This window comes from Corylus avellana, chromosome ca4, assembly GCF_901000735.1.
Source record: "Corylus avellana chromosome ca4, CavTom2PMs-1.0".
NCBI classification, from domain to species: domain Eukaryota; kingdom Viridiplantae; phylum Streptophyta; class Magnoliopsida; order Fagales; family Betulaceae; genus Corylus; species Corylus avellana.
The window spans coordinates 31,348,023-31,367,016 of record NC_081544.1 but is presented as its reverse complement, the minus strand read 5'-3'; the positions used below and the strand labels follow the sequence as shown (position 1 = coordinate 31,367,016).

The 18,994-nt window shown below is 35.0% G+C and overlaps 2 protein-coding genes and 1 non-coding gene across 3 annotated transcripts; 1 reads left to right on the top strand and 2 right to left on the bottom strand.

The window, feature by feature from the left end:
* Positions 1 to 952: 952 nt before the first annotated feature.
* LOC132177771 (nuclear transport factor 2) lies at positions 953 to 5,504 on the bottom strand. Its single transcript, XM_059590219.1, has 8 exons — positions 5,321 to 5,504; positions 4,255 to 4,442; positions 3,260 to 3,590; positions 2,881 to 3,125; positions 2,638 to 2,782; positions 2,400 to 2,521; positions 2,244 to 2,309; positions 953 to 1,579 (listed from the first exon to the last, which is right to left on the bottom strand). Exons 2-8 carry the CDS (start codon positions 4,438 to 4,440, stop codon positions 1,520 to 1,522), a joined length of 1,155 nt encoding a protein of 384 aa, XP_059446202.1. The 5' UTR covers positions 4,441 to 4,442; positions 5,321 to 5,504; the 3' UTR covers positions 953 to 1,519.
* A 2,379-nt stretch (positions 5,505 to 7,883) lies between these two features.
* On the bottom strand, positions 7,884 to 7,955 carry TRNAT-CGU (transfer RNA threonine (anticodon CGU)). Its single transcript has one exon. It is a non-coding gene; the product is annotated as a tRNA-Thr (tRNA).
* A 73-nt stretch (positions 7,956 to 8,028) lies between these two features.
* Positions 8,029 to 15,549, top strand: LOC132178934 (uncharacterized). Its single transcript, XM_059591520.1, has 14 exons — positions 8,029 to 8,197; positions 9,072 to 9,432; positions 9,913 to 10,091; positions 10,195 to 10,330; positions 10,870 to 11,127; positions 11,308 to 11,405; positions 11,628 to 11,742; positions 11,932 to 12,037; positions 12,215 to 12,308; positions 12,715 to 12,911; positions 13,838 to 13,937; positions 14,029 to 14,145; positions 14,851 to 14,907; positions 15,355 to 15,549. Exons 1-14 carry the CDS (start codon positions 8,099 to 8,101, stop codon positions 15,466 to 15,468), a joined length of 2,031 nt encoding a protein of 676 aa, XP_059447503.1. The 5' UTR covers positions 8,029 to 8,098; the 3' UTR covers positions 15,469 to 15,549.
* Positions 15,550 to 18,994: the final 3,445 nt, after the last annotated feature.

Here is an 18,994-nt window from a genome sequence, read left to right as displayed (position 1 = left end):
GGTTCAAAATATAATACACTCTTCAAACAATGACAGGTAACGACATAAAGCCACTGGTGATGACGATAGATAGTTCAAACAATGACAGATGACGCTAGAAAGTCACTGATTATGGTGATGAACAATGACCAATGATGACAAAGGGTCATCTTAAGCTGCTACGGGCATGGCAAGTGGCGACGAAGAATGGGCTGGAATGGGCAATGGCTGGCAGTGACCAGCGATTGGCTGGGTCAGGTCGTGACTGGCAAGGAAATCAGACTATAACATCGTTGCACGAATAAAATGGGATTATGAGTAAACTCTGCTCTCATCTCATTTTTCCTTCTCTCTCTATGATGTAACAAATGTTATTTAAACGAGCTGTGATTCAAAGCACGCGACGTGCTCAGCACGCCAGGCAGGGAAATTTTTTTTAAAATATTTTAATGCAAAAAAAAAAAAAAAAATTTTGCCCATGTGCTATTTATCTTCACCCTATTTAAACCATGTTGTTGGCACACTCATTATCAGGTTCCAGGTTCCAAAGAAAATAAATAAATAAACACCAAAGGCTTTATACCAGGCAAAAAGGGCTAGAAAGAGAATATTTTTCTTCGTAGGTTGGATTGCTAGTACACGTCATTGATGTAGATGTTGGAGGTGAGACATTCTCAGAAGGCAAAACCCGAAAGCCGAAAGGGGGTGACAACCACGGGGTGTATCTTTGTCTGTTTTTTTTTTTTTTTCTTTTTTTTTTTTGGTCAGAGTGTTTAGGGACTAGAAGAACTTGAGCAAGCTACTGGGCTAGGTCCCACCCAGGGCGGAATTTTGTGTAATTAGCATTGGATCACATTAGGCATCATTAATATCAAAACTAATTATTTCAGAAATAATGTGCTTACAAATTTTCTAATTTAGCTGAAAAAAAACAAATTTCAAATTATTAAAAAGAAGAAAAAAAATCAAAATCTAAAGCCTAAAAAGCCAAATTATTTCAAATTTAACTGGAAACATAAATAAATTTACCCAAAAAGTTAAATTCTCAAGGGGAAAAAAAAAAAAAAGCCTAAAATGCCGCAATTAGAGTAAGATTTCCTATATTATCAAAAGTCGAAAGTACTATTGTCAACAAAACTGGCAAGAGCCTTGTCTATGCCTGAGTCTCAGTGATGGCTTGGCGTGTGGCTCTTCCTCCACCGTTTTGGTAAACCCTCTGGCCAGTTTCTGCATTCCGTCCACCATTATCACGTGTTCGATTTGAGAAATCACCCCGCTTCTCAAAATCATTTCTACCAGAGCCACGGCCTCCATTAAAATTTCCGCCATTGAAGTCTCCCCCCCGGACTCTAAAGTTATCATTTCGATAACCACCCCGTCCTGAGGGAAACCTTCCCCTATCATTGCTTGCTGCAAAATACCAAATCATCCACACCAACCGGATATTGAGTAATTTAATAACTCATGCTAATCAACCAGTAAATAATAATTAAGAGGAACTTATCAAAAATAATAAATAAGAATGATGGATTTAATAATTTCACTTGCCTCGCCTTTCCTCGACGTGAAGTTTACGATCAAACATCAAGATTGGGGAAGCCTGAAATAGCAACATGATGAATGTAAGATGTCAAATGATACGCAAATACACTGATAATGTGAGGCTCACAGGCTCACAGCTGCAAGGACAATGCACAAATTCAAAATGCATACAGAACTAACATGAATTATAGCTTCAGTAAGAACTGGTAATTCATAATTAAAAAGGCCCAACTTACACACATCACAAACGGGAAAAAAAAAAGTTAGCCACAGCTCAGTAAGCATGTACGCTAACGCAGATTAATTTGGATGAAGAGTGATGACTCAAGGCCTCAACACAATGCTAACTTTTATAGCAATACATGTAGAAAGATCAATACAGATTGAGCAGAAAGAAAAAAAGAAGCACTAAGCTAGCCATGAACCATCTCCAATAGTTTAATTCAGAGTCTAACCATATAACTTAATCCATGGTACTAAAACACATATATTAGATCACAACATTCAATTAACAAGCATCAACAACAAATGCAGCTACATGAATGAGGTATGGACTTGCGTGGAAACAAGCATGAGAATAAAAATTTAAAGCATTTAAGAGAAGTTTCTACAGTTAAATTATTGTTGATCCCCTCCATCCAAGTAACACCACAGGGTTGTTTTATTCAAGACAAAGGGTAACAAATTAAGGGTCGAAGAAAACAAAACAGCAAAGTCAATACCTCAATAGCACGTTGCATTGAACTGGCAGATTCAAACTCCACAAAACCAAAACATGAACCCTGTTGCTGGATAGAAGAGAACAATACATAACATGTGAATATCATTAAAAATAATATCTCAAAATGGAATTGAACAAAATTAAATCTTAGGCAGACCTTGTTACTTCTAACTTGAATACCATCACGCTTAATGGACCCGAATTCCTTAAAACCCACTTCAAGTTGTTCTGTTGTTGCATCCATGGGCAGATTTGGCACAAATAAGGCATAAGTCTTAACTGGAACAAGTAACAAGCAAATATATTAGGAGAAACCAATTGTGTACTGAAAGAGAGGATTGTATAACATCTCAATTTAAACACCTTCCATGAAAGAACAAGAGAAGAAATAACACCTGCATGATCATCAATCTTTTTCAGGGTGCTGTTTCTACTAGGAACTGAAGCCTCAGGTACTGCAGATGAACGGGGCCGTTCTGCAGGCTTAACAGGGGGAAGCCTCACATGGAACGGGGCATTATTGTCCTTCAATGCATGCACCTAAATCAAGCACAATACAAGGCAATTAAAAACGTTCAGTCAACCACTAGCAAGACAACTATAAAATTACACTAGCAAGACAACTATAAATTACTCACCACTGATGCAAAGGACTTCTTTGGAGCAGGTTCCTGGATTTCAGCAGCAGCAGTCTCAGTGTATGTGCCTACAGCTTTCTGACTTGAATTAATTGGGTGCTCAGCAACAACCCCTTTTTCACCAACTGACAACTTCTGGTCGGCCAACTGGTGACTGACTTCATTGTCATTGTTATTGTTTGCAGTACCATCCTCCACAGGGGTAGTTTGCTTTGGCTCAGGATGATCAGGAACATGAGTTAGCTCTGTAATGAAAGGAAACTATAAACCTTTTCCGATTCAATGATAGGAACCATCCCCACCCCTGCTCTTCTCTGAGGAAAAAATGAGAACCAGAAAGAAGGGGGAAACTAGCACACAAACGGAAACATGAACGTACCAGGATCTGGTGTCAAGGCAGATTTTGAAGCACTTTCTTCAGTGTGGTTGTTTGCCACAGAATCTTCAGTGTGGTTGTTTGCCACAGAATCAGCCCCCAAGGATTCAGATTCACCCATGTACCTAAGAATAGAATTCATGACAAAGTAACCTGACTCTTGGGGCACTAGAAAGAAAGATTCAGTAAACTTCCTTTCCACATTGTCCTTTCCAGTTACACAACCAGTAACTAAAACAATCACCCCATCCTTGTATGAAAACTCTGCATCTACAGTCAATACATCTGACTTATAGTTCGGGAAGTTAAAGGAGAGTATCGTCTCCTTAATGGCCTGCTCCAAAATGAAAGAACCCAATTTATTCATAAACATATGCATCTGGTTAGACAAAAACATTCCTAAAGTCCCTTGAAGATAAAAGCTTTAGACAAAAACAACCGAAAAAGAGAATGTCACAGTTATTTGACTTTCTTATTTTTATTTTTTAATTTGGGCAATTGAAAACATAAAACTAAAATACAAAATAAAATCCTAAGTAGCTGCAAAAGAAAACACCTTAAATTAAAACAAAAGATCAACAAAGTGCTAGATATTAACAAATATCAACACTATGAGACATCCTCACTTTTTCTGTGAGTCCAATATATTTATCTCTTCCTCACAATCCATATAGCCCAAAGGATATAGAGAATCTAACCATCATCTTCCAAGGTAATCCAAACAACATCAACAAATTCCCTCTCTCAAGGCAATATAACCAAGAAAAAGCCATAAAATATACCAAAATTCAACCATTTCTTCAATCCACAAGCATATAAACCAAGTGCAAAAAATGAGCTACAAGAGACATGCAACAGTGAACCTAATACCTTAAGCATCTACAGACTACAACTCGTACATGCAAGGTTGTGCATATGCATTTGTGGCAATAAGTAGTATCTACGAGCCGTGTGAGAACATCAATGAGGCAGTTTAGCTTAAATTTTACAAAACTTACTTCTACAGTAGTAAAAGATGTCATCACGCCATCAGGTCCAGGTCGGGTGAGCACACTTGAATCCTTATAAAACCTATAAGCCTCCTCTGGTACACGATGAAGAACATTGTAGTACGATTCCACAAAGAGATTGCCAATAATCTGTGCACTAGGGGCAGCAGAAGCATCTTCACTCTGAGATGCCATCTCTGCATCAATACAATGGAAAAGAATCACCACAGAATAATCCAAATTCTTGTATATTGGATCCAGACAAAAAAAATATGCACAAGAAGAGGAGATATGTCTTTCTTTTGAAAATTTTATCTTACTAAAGAAAAAAAACGGACAAGGAAACAAATTCTGCCAACCGCAAAGTTAGAAACCAATTCCTAGCATTGAAACTAAATTTAACAGGATGAAGAATAACACAATTTCTAGGAAAGTTAGTACAATTATTTGTGTGCACGAATGCATTCGAACTTAATAAAAAAACATGAAAAATTACATATTTATTAACAACGAGCACGCGTGCGCGTGTTGCAGATAAAACAAATTTAAGAAAATTTTTAATCAACCTCTTAAACATGCTTTAACCACTCGTAATAAACAAAATCCTTAACCAAAATAATAATCAACGTGAACCCAAACAATTGCTCAAGACCCAATCATAACACGCTAAACATAAAACATGTTATTCTCAAAAAAACATTGGATAAATTTGACTAATTCACGGATTATAATTCTTCGGGAAAAATTGTAAAAAAAATTATACTTTTTTTAAAATCAGGATAGATATATCAAGAAAATTCTTTGCACCAAAATCGCCGTTTTTTTTGAGGAAGTCTATTAGGAATGAAAACAATTAAAAAAAATCAAACATAATAACACGCGGAACTAGAACTTTTATCGAATAATTCACGCAAGGTAAAACCCTAGATCCAGGCAAGACAAAGCACCACAAATATCGTCTAGAAAAGAATCCAAAAACCAATCTACACTACAAAAGTAACCGATCTATAACGCAAAAACGAATACATGAACATATTATAACAACAATATATCGGCGACGTTGAGAGTGTTTTACCTCCCGAGAGAAAGAGGGTGCGGCTCTGAGAGCTGTGTTTAGGAGGCTAAAGAATTTTAGAGAGCGTGATATACGAGGTATACATATGTATAGATATATGCGTATTTATAGTTCTTATTTTTTGCCCCTTTTGATTCGGTTTCTTAGTCAGCACGGAGATGTACGGCTTAGCCGTCTTCGGCTTGGATTCGTGTTTCTGTTCTGGTCAAACTCTGGAAACCTTGTTGTTTTAGGAAAAGTAGATGGACGGCTGTGATTTGTCGTACTGTAGCCCTTAAAAAGGTTGGTGAATTTAGTACCCTTTTTTACGGGTTTTTTTTACTTTTAGGAGGTGTGCGTACGTGACTGAATTTGGAATTCTTTTCAAATAAGGAAAAAGGTTGAAGTTGGATGGCAGTGGGTCGTAAGTTGTAACTCATCAGGTACGACAGTACCACAAATATAGACTTGTATCTGCCCAATTAACGAGTGACACGTGTGCCTATGCTCCACAACAAAATTCATCGGTTATAGCTCAATCCTACACATGACATGATGGACCACAGAGTACGAGGAGAACATTAGTTACACTTCTTTTTTTTTTTTTTTGGTGTGGATTTAATTAAATTGAAAGTAAATCGCTAATACGTTAATATGTTACTTCAAGAAATCGCAACCGAAGGAAATATCATAATGATATTATGAGATGTGTTAATCTTTATCAATGTATGTATGTACGGTGGATACTCTCTTATGATAGGTATTTCAGATTGTTATTACCATGATAAGTTGTATTGACATATTTTAATTCAATTTTTCTAGTAAGCTAAACCTTAGATTCTCATTTACCAAAAAAAAAAGCTTAGATTCTCTTATTTAAATAAGTTCAGATTTATTCTGAAAATTCAGTGTAAATGTGGTATGACAATTCATTTAAAAATAAACATAACTTTGCCTAAAGCAGTTGGAGGTTGATCCCCTTAAAGCAGTGGCGGAGCCACGTTACCCTTGGGGTGCGGCACCCCCAAGGATTTAATTTAATTTAATTTTGACACCCTCAAAATAAAAAATATATATATTTTTTTTATAATTTTACTTACCCATTACCCAAGGTACAGCAACCCTTCTCCTGCACCCCCATTTAACCCACTGCAACCCTTCTCCTACACCCAACCAAAAAAAAAAAAAAAAAAAATCTCTAAGACGCTCTCTCTTCTCTAGTCTCTTTGTAAAATGCAATTCTAGACACATTTTTTTTGTTGTTGGTATTTCTGTCTTTTTGATATAGTGTCGACATGTTACATTTTTAATATATCAATTTGAGCACATATTTATGAATTTTTATAGATATTTTTTGTAATGCATATATTATGTGAATTACCAAATTTTTAGGGTAAAAAAAAATTTAAGACGCCAAAAAATTTTAACGGCACCCCAATATAAAATGGCTGGCTCCGCCACCGCCTTAAAGTACTCAATTGAAGGGTTGACCCCCATTAGGTGTTGGATTTATCATATTTTCATTTTCATTTTATTTTTTATTTCAATCGAGCCATATATCAATGACACACACACACACAACTGAAGTTGATCATGCATGAACGTGGGTGTCATTGATATGCTGGTGGTATGGTTGTGCATTGTCAGTACGATGATTGACTTTTTTGCGTTGAGGTTTCACCACGGTGGTATGAGTGCTGGCCAAACTGGTGGTCTTAATAAGGAAGATCCGCAATGCTGTGCTAAGCACGAGGAGGAGACGCGGATGTAGGTGGTATTGCGCCGCCATGCAATGCATTATCTATGAGTTGTGCGAGGATTTGGAGAAGAAAGAGAGTGTTTGGTTACATGTTTGATTTCTTACCCCCTATTCGAGTGTACATATATATTCCTAGTATAGTTCAAGAAAATAATATTCTGGTTTAGGTGTTAGAATTAGAACCATAAAAATAATGTAAGAGAGGGAGAATGAATAGACAATTGTTTTGAAAATTATTGAACCATTTGAATAAATTAAAAGAAATATTATATTTAAATTTGTTTGAATACATTTGTATGAAATGCCATTTTCATCATCAACAATTGATAATTTTTTAATTAAATTGATTATTCAGGTCAGGACAAGTAAGTCAACACAACATGAATTATTTGTTAAACATGTTATGCAAGTTGTATCGTGTTATTCATTTATTTAAATGGATTGTGCATTTTATGACTTATGTTATCTTTAAGAAAGTTTGACCATATGTTTCCACATTGAATTTTAATAAATATTTTTCCTATCATGCATTAAATAGTTTAGTATTTGCTCTAATAAACCTAACCGGAAGTTGATAATCAATAATATATGGGCTTTCAAGCATATTGGGCTTTCTTTGAACATATTTTTTTGAGCTTATTTTAAATAATTTTGATTTTTACATTTACCTTTTGAAGAGTAAAACAATTTTCAATCAAATGGGCTTTGTTTTTTTATTATATGATTTTGGGCTCGATTTAATTTTATTGCATTTACTATTGGGACACGGACGCGGGACAACGATCTGAAATGGCGTTCAGGCGCGAAGGAAAAAACGGTAAGAAGAGCTCCCGGCGAGGATCGAACTCGCGACCTTTCACTTACGAAGCGAACGCACTACCACTATGCTACGGAAGCTTTCGCTGCTTCTTTAACTCAGCATATTTCTAATTTATATTATTAAAAATGAAAAACCCTGCTTCTCCTCAATGTCCTCATATAGGGTTTAGACTTTTGTGACGGACGACGACGGAGACGCAGAACGAGAGGGAGTGAAGGAGATGTGTGGAATAGCTGTGATTATCTCAGGCATTCGTATTGATGCAACATCTCTGCTTCTCGATTCCGTACCTCCAGCGTCCGCGTCCAAGGCCGAGCAAGTAAAAGTCATTCTTTACGCTTACCAATTCTTTTGTTTTCCTTCTTCTTATTTACTGATTGTTACCCGGACGTAAATTTACTTAGTGTGATTCTTGATTAGTGTGCATCCAATATTTCATTTATGCTTGCAAAACTAAAGTTTTCGCCTGGAAATTTGGTGTTTGCAATGTATGCTAAACTGGCTTCATAATTTAGGCTAGAGAAAAAGAAAAGAAGTCAAACATTTAATTGAGCAATCAGAAATATGCATCGGAATTCAGGTAGACTAGCGTTTTTCAATCGCGTCGTTTTATTGTTAATTATATGGTTTACTTATCAAAAAATTGGTGTAGAGTGGGTGTCATGCCTAGAAGGGCGGTGGAGTTTCTGGCTAGCTGGATAGGGCAGTTGGGAAGTAGGTGCATTCTAGAAGCTTGTTGTTCCTGCTAGTTCTTTATTTGGTTGCTAAGAAAGTTTTCAGTTCCGGAGATGAAAATTCAGTGATTATTTTTGTTTGGTTGCTTAGAAAATTTGGGAGAAGGGAATGAAAGTGAAAAATCATTGGATATTAGGTAGTGCTTATGCGAGACCAGACTTGTGAGGTATTATCTGGATATTATTTTTTCAGTTTTAGAGAAAGAAATGGAAGATTATTCGTCTGTCACATTTGGCATTGTTTTGTTCTAGATGTTGTCTTAAATGAGTTAATGGTATGTTTTGGTTGCGTTTTGGTTAAGATCTCCCTCTCATAACCGCACTCGAAGGATCTTCTTGCTAGTTAAAATATGTTGTTTATTTAATTCATCAAGTTTTATTTGAACGTTTGATAGTGTGCAAATTGTTCTATAGTCCCTAGCTATTTGGAAAAGTGACTAATGTTTATTGGTGCACCAGCTGGTATTCTCCATAGATGATCTTAAAGCAGCTCTACAGAGAAGGGGTCCTGATAGCTTGGGTAGCAAGAAGGTTTTCCTTTGTTCAAAGAATTCAGGCTCTGCCGTGGAGCGACAAATTATATCCTTTGTTGAGGAAGAAGAGGCAAAAGAAAGGGGCGAGTTGTATTTGCAACATCTTGAGAATAAAAATGATTGCTTATTTGATTCAAATGGACAAACACATGAGTTAGAAAATTGTTTTAGCATGCCCAAATTTGTGGCAGAACTTCACTTTATTGGTGCCACCTTACAGCTCAGGGGTGTTAATCCTATTGTTCAGCCCTTGATGGATATATCTGGGAATATTCTTGTATATAATGGTATGTTTACTTGTCTCTGCTTTGGTTAGATCAAAGGGCTTGTGTCCATCATGATTTGATTTTTGTCCTGCATAATGTTTCTTTTGATTTTTAGCCTAATTTTTCATTTGAGTTTTTGTTGGATATGGGTCCTGCTGGTGTGTCTTGTTGGTACCTTATATGCTAGCAGAACTATTTTATGTGGTCAAGTAATGGTTCATTTGACAGTTAATATTTGAATTTATTTATTTTTTGCTAATTTAATATCTTTTAAATTTTGTTTTTCAATAATATGTTTTTTCTTTAAGTAATGCGAGAAACTACATTTTTATCCCACAATTATCTCATAATGCTGAATGACGATATGTAGCTTTGTGAAATAGTTGTGAGATAAAAATGTGGTTTCTAGCATTACTCTTCTTCTTTTATTTTTCTGTAATTATTTAATAAGGTTGATATATTTAACTCAGAATCCTACTTTATGTTCTATCTACTTTGAAGGTGAAATATTTGGAGGAATTTACGTTAACGGTGATAGCAATGATACTGAAATTCTTATGCAAGCTCTGGGAAAGTGCTGCTTCTGCGAAAAAACATGCTCTTGTGATGAAAAAGGACAAAATTCTGTTCCAGATCTTCTTTCTACAATCAAGGGGCCATGGTCTGTGATCTACTGGCAGGTAACTTTGAGTGGTAAGTTTCTATTTGTGTTGATTAAATTTGTGGAATATGCCTCTTTTCGAGCATTTTATTTCTCAAGTTTTCCTAATATAATATTTATAGGAAAGTTCAAAGACCCTGTGGTTTGGTCGAGACGCATTTGGTAGGCGGAGCCTTCTTGTTCACTGGCCGACTTTGGAGGACAATCGGTTCCTGCTTTCTTCTGTATCACCAGTTTCTTCCACTGAGCAGAGCTCTGGTATATAATGCTCAGTACTCAGTAGAGCTTTACCCCTTTGGTTGTTCTGGTTCAACTTCTGCTGTGCAGTGGTTTGTAATAGTAATACAATGAGCTGAAGTCGATTTTCTTGCTCACGAGTAATTCTGAAATGATTTGTCAAGTAAATTGTGTATATTATTTTTCAAGAACATATTCTTCTTTTTCATTCTTCCATCTCTGTTCTTTTACTTTAGTTCTTTTCCTTGATCTTGAGACACCATGTAATAGGACATCTCTCCACGCAGTTCTCCTTATATTCCAAGCCGTTTCCTTTCTGAAATTTTGTTCTCCATATCTGTCTCCTTGTCTTTATTAGTTCATATGTAAAGATTCCTTGTCTTTATTGGTCCTGTTATTACTGTTTTAAAATATCAATGGCCATGTACCCTGAAAAATAGTTATTACTTAACTAGTATATTAGCCAACAAGTCACTTTCATTTTTGCTGTTCAGTTTTGTGAATTATTGACCCTTGATACCAGAAAGATTTTCATATGAAGTGATGTCAACGCACTGCAGGTTTTGAAGCTGAAAGTGGAATTAACAACCTCAATTTCTGGGAAGAGCTTCCATGTGGGGTATACGGCATATCATTTGATGCTCCAAAATTGGATGGGTTTCTGGTTGGTGAAGTCAGAAAACATGAATGGAGGAATGCCATACTGAGAGAATTGCTTGATTGGGAGAGAACTTCTGTTGGACCCAAACCTGAAGATTTATACTTTTCTCTTTCTAAGACTACTAGAGAGCAACATGATATGCATTCAGCCAGTTCAGGTATATTGCCGCCCAAATCAGGTGGATGTCATACCATTCTCTAGAAAGGCTACATGTACAATATATGAACGACTTCCATTTTGACTCATGAAGATGATAGCAGAATCTAACTGTAGTTCCTTTTCTTTTTTCTTTTTTTGGTAATGATGCTTTAAATGTGGTTTTATCTTGACTGTGCAGGGCCTATTCAATTTTCAATTTCAGAGCCAGCACAGACTGTGCTGGTTGCTTTAAGGGAATCTGTGATGCGGCGCACTTCACAGCATAGAATTTTTCAGGTGCAAGAGCTGATTGAACTGAATTTCAGTTGTACCCAGTTTCATTATATGGGGGTAGTGAGATATACATATATTTTTGCTTGTACACTTCATTGATGAGTAAAAAATTAGGGAATATTTTGCAACTTACTAACCTTGAGTAAGCTTAATTATTCCTCTTTTGGGTTTTTTTGATTTATCGATTTTTGTACTAATTGAATTATTTTGAGATGAAATGCATAGGCAGTTACCTGTGATATGAGACAAGGGGAACTTGCACCAGTGGCAGTTCTTTTCTCTGGTGGATTGGATTCTATGATACTTGCAGCATTACTGGATCAATGCCTCGATCCCAGCTGTAAGTGTTGCAGTGAAAGCTATGTTTACATTTTTTTCCCCTCTAATGCTCTGTGTTATTTTTGTACATATCTCATTGGGCACCAATTTATTGGAGTTGAAACTGGAAAGCTAAGATAATCACATGTATTATAAAATCCTTCTGTCAAGCCTCTTGCTAAGATCATGTCCTATCAAATTTCATTGACAGATGAGATTGATCTACTTAATGTGAGCTTCGATGGTCAGTCTGCTCCCGATAGAATCTCTGCCAAGGCAGGAGTAAAGGAGTTGAGAAGAATTGCACCCTTGAGAAGGCATGGACTATGGCATTAAAATTTTATCTTGGTCTCTGGTTTCCCGTACTAAGAAGCTTTTTGTGTTATGGGTTGTATAAAGTACCACAGCTTTCACACCTGTCTTAATCTAACATCTTCTGTAATCATCTTGCCTTGTGCTATTTCTAACCAATTCAGATTATATTGGAAATGCAGGTGGAAACTTGTGGAGACTGATGCTGATTTATCGAAATTGGATTTTGAAACAAAGCACGTCATGTCACTAATAAATCCTGCAGATACTTACATGGTAGCCCGTCGCTTTCTTTAGCGTAGTGCAGCTTGCATTGTTCTGTGATATGCCCTGCTTTTAGCATCCAATGAATTACATAAATAATCATATATTCTTTTGTTGTTCTAACTGATACAAATCTCCTGATATCATGGGATAACATATACACATAATTATCTGATTGGCGTGCTTTTGATGTTCCTTTAGTGTAGGCTTAGGTCATAATCACCTTTAGATCTCATAAGGTACCTTATGATCTTTGAACTTAATTTTGTCCTATAGTTGTTTTTTCCCATGAAATAACTAAATAACAGGGTAACTTGAATCGTTCCAGATCTCTCTTCTTTTGTCATTGATACATGTTTGCAATTATGCTTTTCTGAATGTATGGTATAGTATATCTCAAGTGAAATTGAAACTGCAGGACCTTAACATAGGAATAGCTTTATGGCTGGCTGCTAGCGGCAGCGGTTGGGTGTATGAAGGAAATAACAATAATAATGATGAGGATCTTGAACGTATTAAATACAAGTCCAAGGCCAGGATTGTCCTTGTTGGTTCTGGTGCTGATGAGCAATGTGCTGGCTATGGTAGGCACAGAACAAAATATAGACAGGAAAGGTATGCACTTATCTGGAATAAATTAGATGATCTTGTGAACTATTTTTTTTTTTCATGTCTGTGCGGACATGTGATTGTTTGCTCAATTTCTATGATGTAAAGTAGCATTCATTCTCTAATATCAGTGTGTTGACCAAATGAAGCATAAAACGTGAAAAGTAGCTTGCTGCTGCAGCTGGAATAACATCTGAAACAATGGAACTAGATGAGATTGTTTGAACAAAATTTAGTTGCTGAAAATCGTGAAAAGTGGCCCTTAACATCCTGACACCTTTATCGGAATTTGGGCCTCTGAGTTGAGGCTAGGCCTTTAAAACTTCCTTTGGTGCTGCCACTAATCCCTGTCAACTTTTAAGAAAATTACTTTATTAAGTATAGAGCAAAATAATCCCCTCAATTTGATAGCTAATTGTGACCAAATGAGGAGGCTGAAAAGAGTAACATGATTTGTGAATGCTGCTATTAAAATCCCTTGGCAAACTCAAAAACTGATTTTGGATCGAAGTCTTCCGCTATATTGTATTCAGCTTGTTTGGCTGTTTGTGTGTATGCTACTGCGATTCACTTCCTGCTGTTGCCTTTTGGTTATGGGCCAACTTCACAGTTACAGTAGATCCGCAGCTGCTGGAGTTGTATTCTTCTGTTGTATGGGTTAATACACATATTGGGGTGATAGGGTCTTCTGAAATTTATTGTTTTTATAAAGGAAACTTATCAGTGCTAAATTCATTTTGAGAGACACAGAATTACCCTCCTCTTGTGTATTAACATGTTAACAACTGATATTTCTCCTGTTTAGAGTAACAGTGATTTGATTTAATTCATCGAATGTAGTGACCTATAACTATACAAAGCTTTTGGTAAATTGTGGAGTGATACAAGTTTGTTGTGCCTACTCATTCTGGTGGTCTCATATGCTGTATCAGTTGGCTTGGTCTACATGAGGAAATGAAACTGGACATGCTGAGAATTTGGAAGAGAAATCTAGGAAGAGATGATAGATGTATTGCTGATAACGGGAAAGAGGTATTCCTAAAATCGTAGATGAAGATTATTCATTATGTCATTGACTTGTCTCATTTGGTAAGCATCTAATTCTTCCCTTTTTTCCCCAAAGGCTAGATTCCCTTTCTTGGATGAAGATGTTATAAGGACTTTGCTTAATATTCCTTTGTGGGAGGTTGCCAACCTTGATCAACCTAGTGGCACCGGTGACAAGAAGATTCTAAGAGAGGTCAGTGCCATATCTTTTGTTAAGTTTACATTCTCTGTCATACCCTAATATATGAAAGATGAGATAGAAACAGATATAAGGTTTTGTATGTGTTTTTTAAAGTATTTTCTGTAACATCTGAGAATGTGCCAGCATATGTGCATGCTTTTGTAAGAGTGTCTTTACAATAAATTGGTCAAGTGAATCACAGTTTATTTACTGCCCATTATAGTGCCACAAACTATCTTGTGCATGGTTATTTTCCCTGATAGTTGAACTGTCAAGCTAACCATGTGGATGATATAAAATTCTGTTGGGAAAAAGTGGATGCTATGACAGGGCATCTGAAGTGGAGGGAACCCGAGAATGTTAAGTGAAGTTAGTTGTAACATTCTTATCTAATCTAGATTGACGGTTCATTAGATTCACTCCCTGTCTCATCATCTTGCTATGTTCATATAATGCTGCCATACAGTTTTTCCTCAAAATGATTTCTGTCCTTTATTCGGGTTTGGTCTATGTTGATATCTCTTTTGCTGCTAATATGAAAGTTTGCTTTCAAGCTTGAGTGGGGATTTCAAATTTTACCGCAAAATGTTACCTTATATGTACATATTTGGTTTTGAACTTTGTTATTAGATCAATGTCTCTCAGGTCAAGTTTCCTATTTCTTGTGGTGAATCCTGGCTAGATATTAAATTGTTTGTGCATTATGTTTGTTGAAAGGTTGCACAATTGCTTGGTTTATATGAAGCAGCAGTTCTGCCTAAAAGAGCAATTCAGGTATGTATCCTTTCATAGTAATTTTGTTGATCTTGAACACCTAGTTTGAATGTTATGACATTCAGTGCACGTATTCCTATGCTTTAGTTTTAGGCAGAACTTGGTATTTTGCTTTCTTTCTCCTTTTCTTGGTAGATAATAATATCACTTCCTATGGGGATGCCATGTACTTGTGTATGTAGAGCTGTCAACTTATCTGTTTATACTATAATCAGCATAGTATCTATTTGAACTACGATAAAATCACATAACATCAATTTGACTGGTTTTCCAGTATTAAAAACTCAGATGCAACTAAATAAGAAAAAAGCAATTAGAGTTGATCTCATTGCAATGTCAGTTACCTATGATGAATTTACAAGTCAGCTTTATCTGGAAGAAGGTTCTGTTTGCTAACCACTATTTGATTATTAACAGATTTAATCTTTCTGATTCATTCTGGTGCAGTTTGGTTCAAGAATTGCAAGGGAATCAAATCGGAAGAACTTTGGTAGTAACCGCGCAGCGAATCAGGCATCTGCAGGAAGTGCAGCAATTCACATGCCACCAAACATGACTTGATTTATTTGAACTGGAGAAAATCATAATTCCATCTTTACTACTCAAAAGTATCGGCTTCAATAATACTCTCGTTTATGCTTACTGAAATATTGCTACTCTATAAATTTAATTAGGGAAAAATTTCGTTTTTAGAATGCTAAAAACTTTTGCTAGCACATTCTGAGTATTTAAAATCATTGTACTAAGTTTCAAAATAATTTTAAATGCTATGATTTTTGGTTCCATTTTCATTTGAAGGAGTGTTTTGTGACTTTCCATGTTTTATTTTCATTTTCCTTATGAAAATATGAACGTGTCAGATTTTTTAAACAAATTTTAAAGCATCCAAGATTCCAAATCAAACATGGATCTCAATCAACATATTTCAGTTTTAATATATATATATATATATATATATATATATATAACAATGCACTTTACAATAATTTATTTTCAAGAAAATTACTTCGTCCAAATGTGTTATTTTTGGAGAGTAGAGTTACCAAAAACTAAATGAGTTTTATTTCCATGTTTTTCTTTTCTTGTTTGATATCTCCTTACTTCCAACTTGATTTTTATTATTATTATTTTTTTAAGCAAGTGCATACTTTCTGATGTGGCAATGAGAATTACCATTGAGTTTTTGATGGATTACAATTGAATTTTGAATCTATTGGTAATTTTCACTAACATGTTAAGGAGTATGCACTTAAAACATCATGTAGCATTTCTCTTTTTATAAAGACCTCTTATGATGTAGAGTAAGATTACTTTTCACACCCATGTCACACCGACTAACATAATGTTTAAATAGCTTAACATGTTTTCAAATCACAAGCAAGGAGATGCCAAATGCGTTTTTTAAAACACACAATTTTAAAGGTTAAATTACAATTTAAATACCAAAATACGATATTATCAAACGCTTAACTACGTTTTTAAAAATCATGTTTATACTCGCACATTTTGAAATCACAAAGCCAAACGGATCGTAAGTCACTTAAAACACTTCATGACAGTCGGTGTGACATAAATGTGATAAATATGTGTAAATAATAGCATTACTCTAAGATGCATATGTTTTTCTAAGAGATATTATTTTGTGAATTTCTAAATTGCATCAAAAGTACTGCCAGCCTTCAATTTGGTCAATGTGGTACCATATATTTGGTTAAATGCAACAAAATAAAATTGTAATTGTAAAATCAATTAACTCTATTTATTTTGTTCCCTCAAATATAATACAAATTGAAGACCATCATTGAAATATTAATTATACTTCTTATGTTTCATTAGTATTTGTACCATGGAGTGTTTTAAAAAAAAATTGTACCATGGAGGTTTTTGATCACGGTCAAGATGAAAAGGAAAAATAATATAAATTACCCTCTAAAATTGACATCTAATATATATATATATATATATATATATATATATATAAAATAGGGGAGTTTTTTTGGAGAAGAAGCTAAGAGCCTGACATGTGGCGTTATATTTTGCTGACAGGTATTTATTTTAAATGAAACTGTGCGTTTAAATTTATAAATCAAAACACACGTTTTGAAGCCATGCCATAACTAAAATGCTCAATAACATCTCTTCATCGAGTCCTGCTATTAGGCTGCCAAGAGTCAGACAGGTATCTGCCAAAGTCTGATGTGGCTTTATTCAAAAAAAAAAAAAATTGTAGAAAAATCTCTCTCTTTCTAGTCCTGTTAGATTTTGTTTTTTTTTTTTGTTAAATTTGTATAAGTTAATATTTAATTTCTAATGCCTAAAATTTTATTTTTTGATTTAAAACTAAAACGTATGGGTGGAAGATTAACCATTTAGGGACGGTATCACTTAAAATGAATTTTATCATCTTAAATTTAATACTAATACCTCAAATTTGAATTTTCCTTTAATATCTTTCTTCTCAAATTAAAAAAAGAAAAGAAAAGAAAAAAAAAAGTGGTTAAATACCTAATACCCCTGGGGTTTAGGAACTTTATTTTTACCCTCCTGGGGTTTCATTTTTATCACAGGACCCCCCTCTGGGGTTTTGATAAAGGACTAACTTAGTTCATCTGTTAATTGACCGTTAAGACTGACACATGGACCAATCAGATGTTGACACGTGGCACTAATTTTTTTAAAAATTTTGTTTTTAAAATTAAAAAAATGTATTAAAAAAAAAAAAATTAAATAGGTGTCACATGTCAACATCTGATTGGTCCACGTGTCAGTCTTAACGATCAACTAACGGATGGACTAAATTGGTCTTTTATCAAAACCCCAGGAGGTCCTGTAATAGAAATGAAACCTGTTGGAGTAAAAATAAAGTTCCTAAATCCCAGGATATTAGGTATTTAACCAAAAAAACAGAAAAAAAAAAAAAAAAAAAAGGGTTATGTTGACGCTTGAGGCAGCCGAAAATCTCAACTCCTCTTCATCAGGTTTTCTTCGTATCCTTTGGCCTTTTTATCAAACTGCTCAACCGCCGTCAAAAACTGCAAACTACGTATAACCATTTCTAAACGTTATTGGGTTGAATCACTCTTTTCAAGTACACTAAACCCGTGTTTTGTCTCGATTGCCCATTCTCTCTCTCTCTCTCTCTCTCTCTAATTCTCAGGCCCTTAATCTCTGAGAGGTAAGTCAGTGTTTCTTCTCATCATTTGCATTTAATCACCAAGAGAAGAAATCATCAGGCTTCGTAAAAATCTGAATGCCAAAAAGTCAATTTATAGTTTCAGTGATTGCGTGAACCCTAGATCTTTTGTGATGTAGTGGAAGAAACCCAATTTACTGTTGTTTTTCTTTGTGGTGTTTTTGGTTTAGATGGTCGGGGGTGGATTTTTTTTGATGATTTTGGAGTACCCAGTAATTTTTCAAATACAAGAACAGTCAAAGCCATCAAAAATTGCAAACTATATATAACCCTTTCTAAACGGTACTTGATTACTTTTCCCTGGCCTTCTTCGAATCTACCTTTAGATTTGTCAAACCTCGAATTTGCAAACATCCTCCTCTAAAACTCCATTTCCTCTAAGTAAGTTTAATGTGTTTTAGAATTATTTTAAAATAGTGTTTATTATGCTTCTGTCTTTATAAAAATATCCAGTTCTCAACCTTTAAAACTCTGCGCCGTTTGTGTCTCATCGTATGTTTTAGATTTCTTTTTGTTTTTTTTTCTGAAATTTACTTAATAAGTTTTGGTCTGAAGATGACTTTAGCCATTGGGATCTTTCTGCAGTTTTGACATGGGTAATCCGGTTCGTGGATCCAAGCGCGGTGGATGGACTGCTTGCTCCTTTATTGTTGGTAATCTAATTTCTCTGTGTCCCAAACATTCAATTGTAAAAATGTGTCCTAAACAAATCCTCCTAAACTACAAAAATATCGTCAATATCTCCCAATGCTAGCCAAAAGATAAAAATGCCCATATAAATTTATCAAAAAGACAAAAATACCTCTATAAATTTAAAAATAATAATAAATAATATTTTTTAATTTTTAATTTTTTTAAAAAAACGAAAATTTTAATTTAAAAAACAAGATTTTT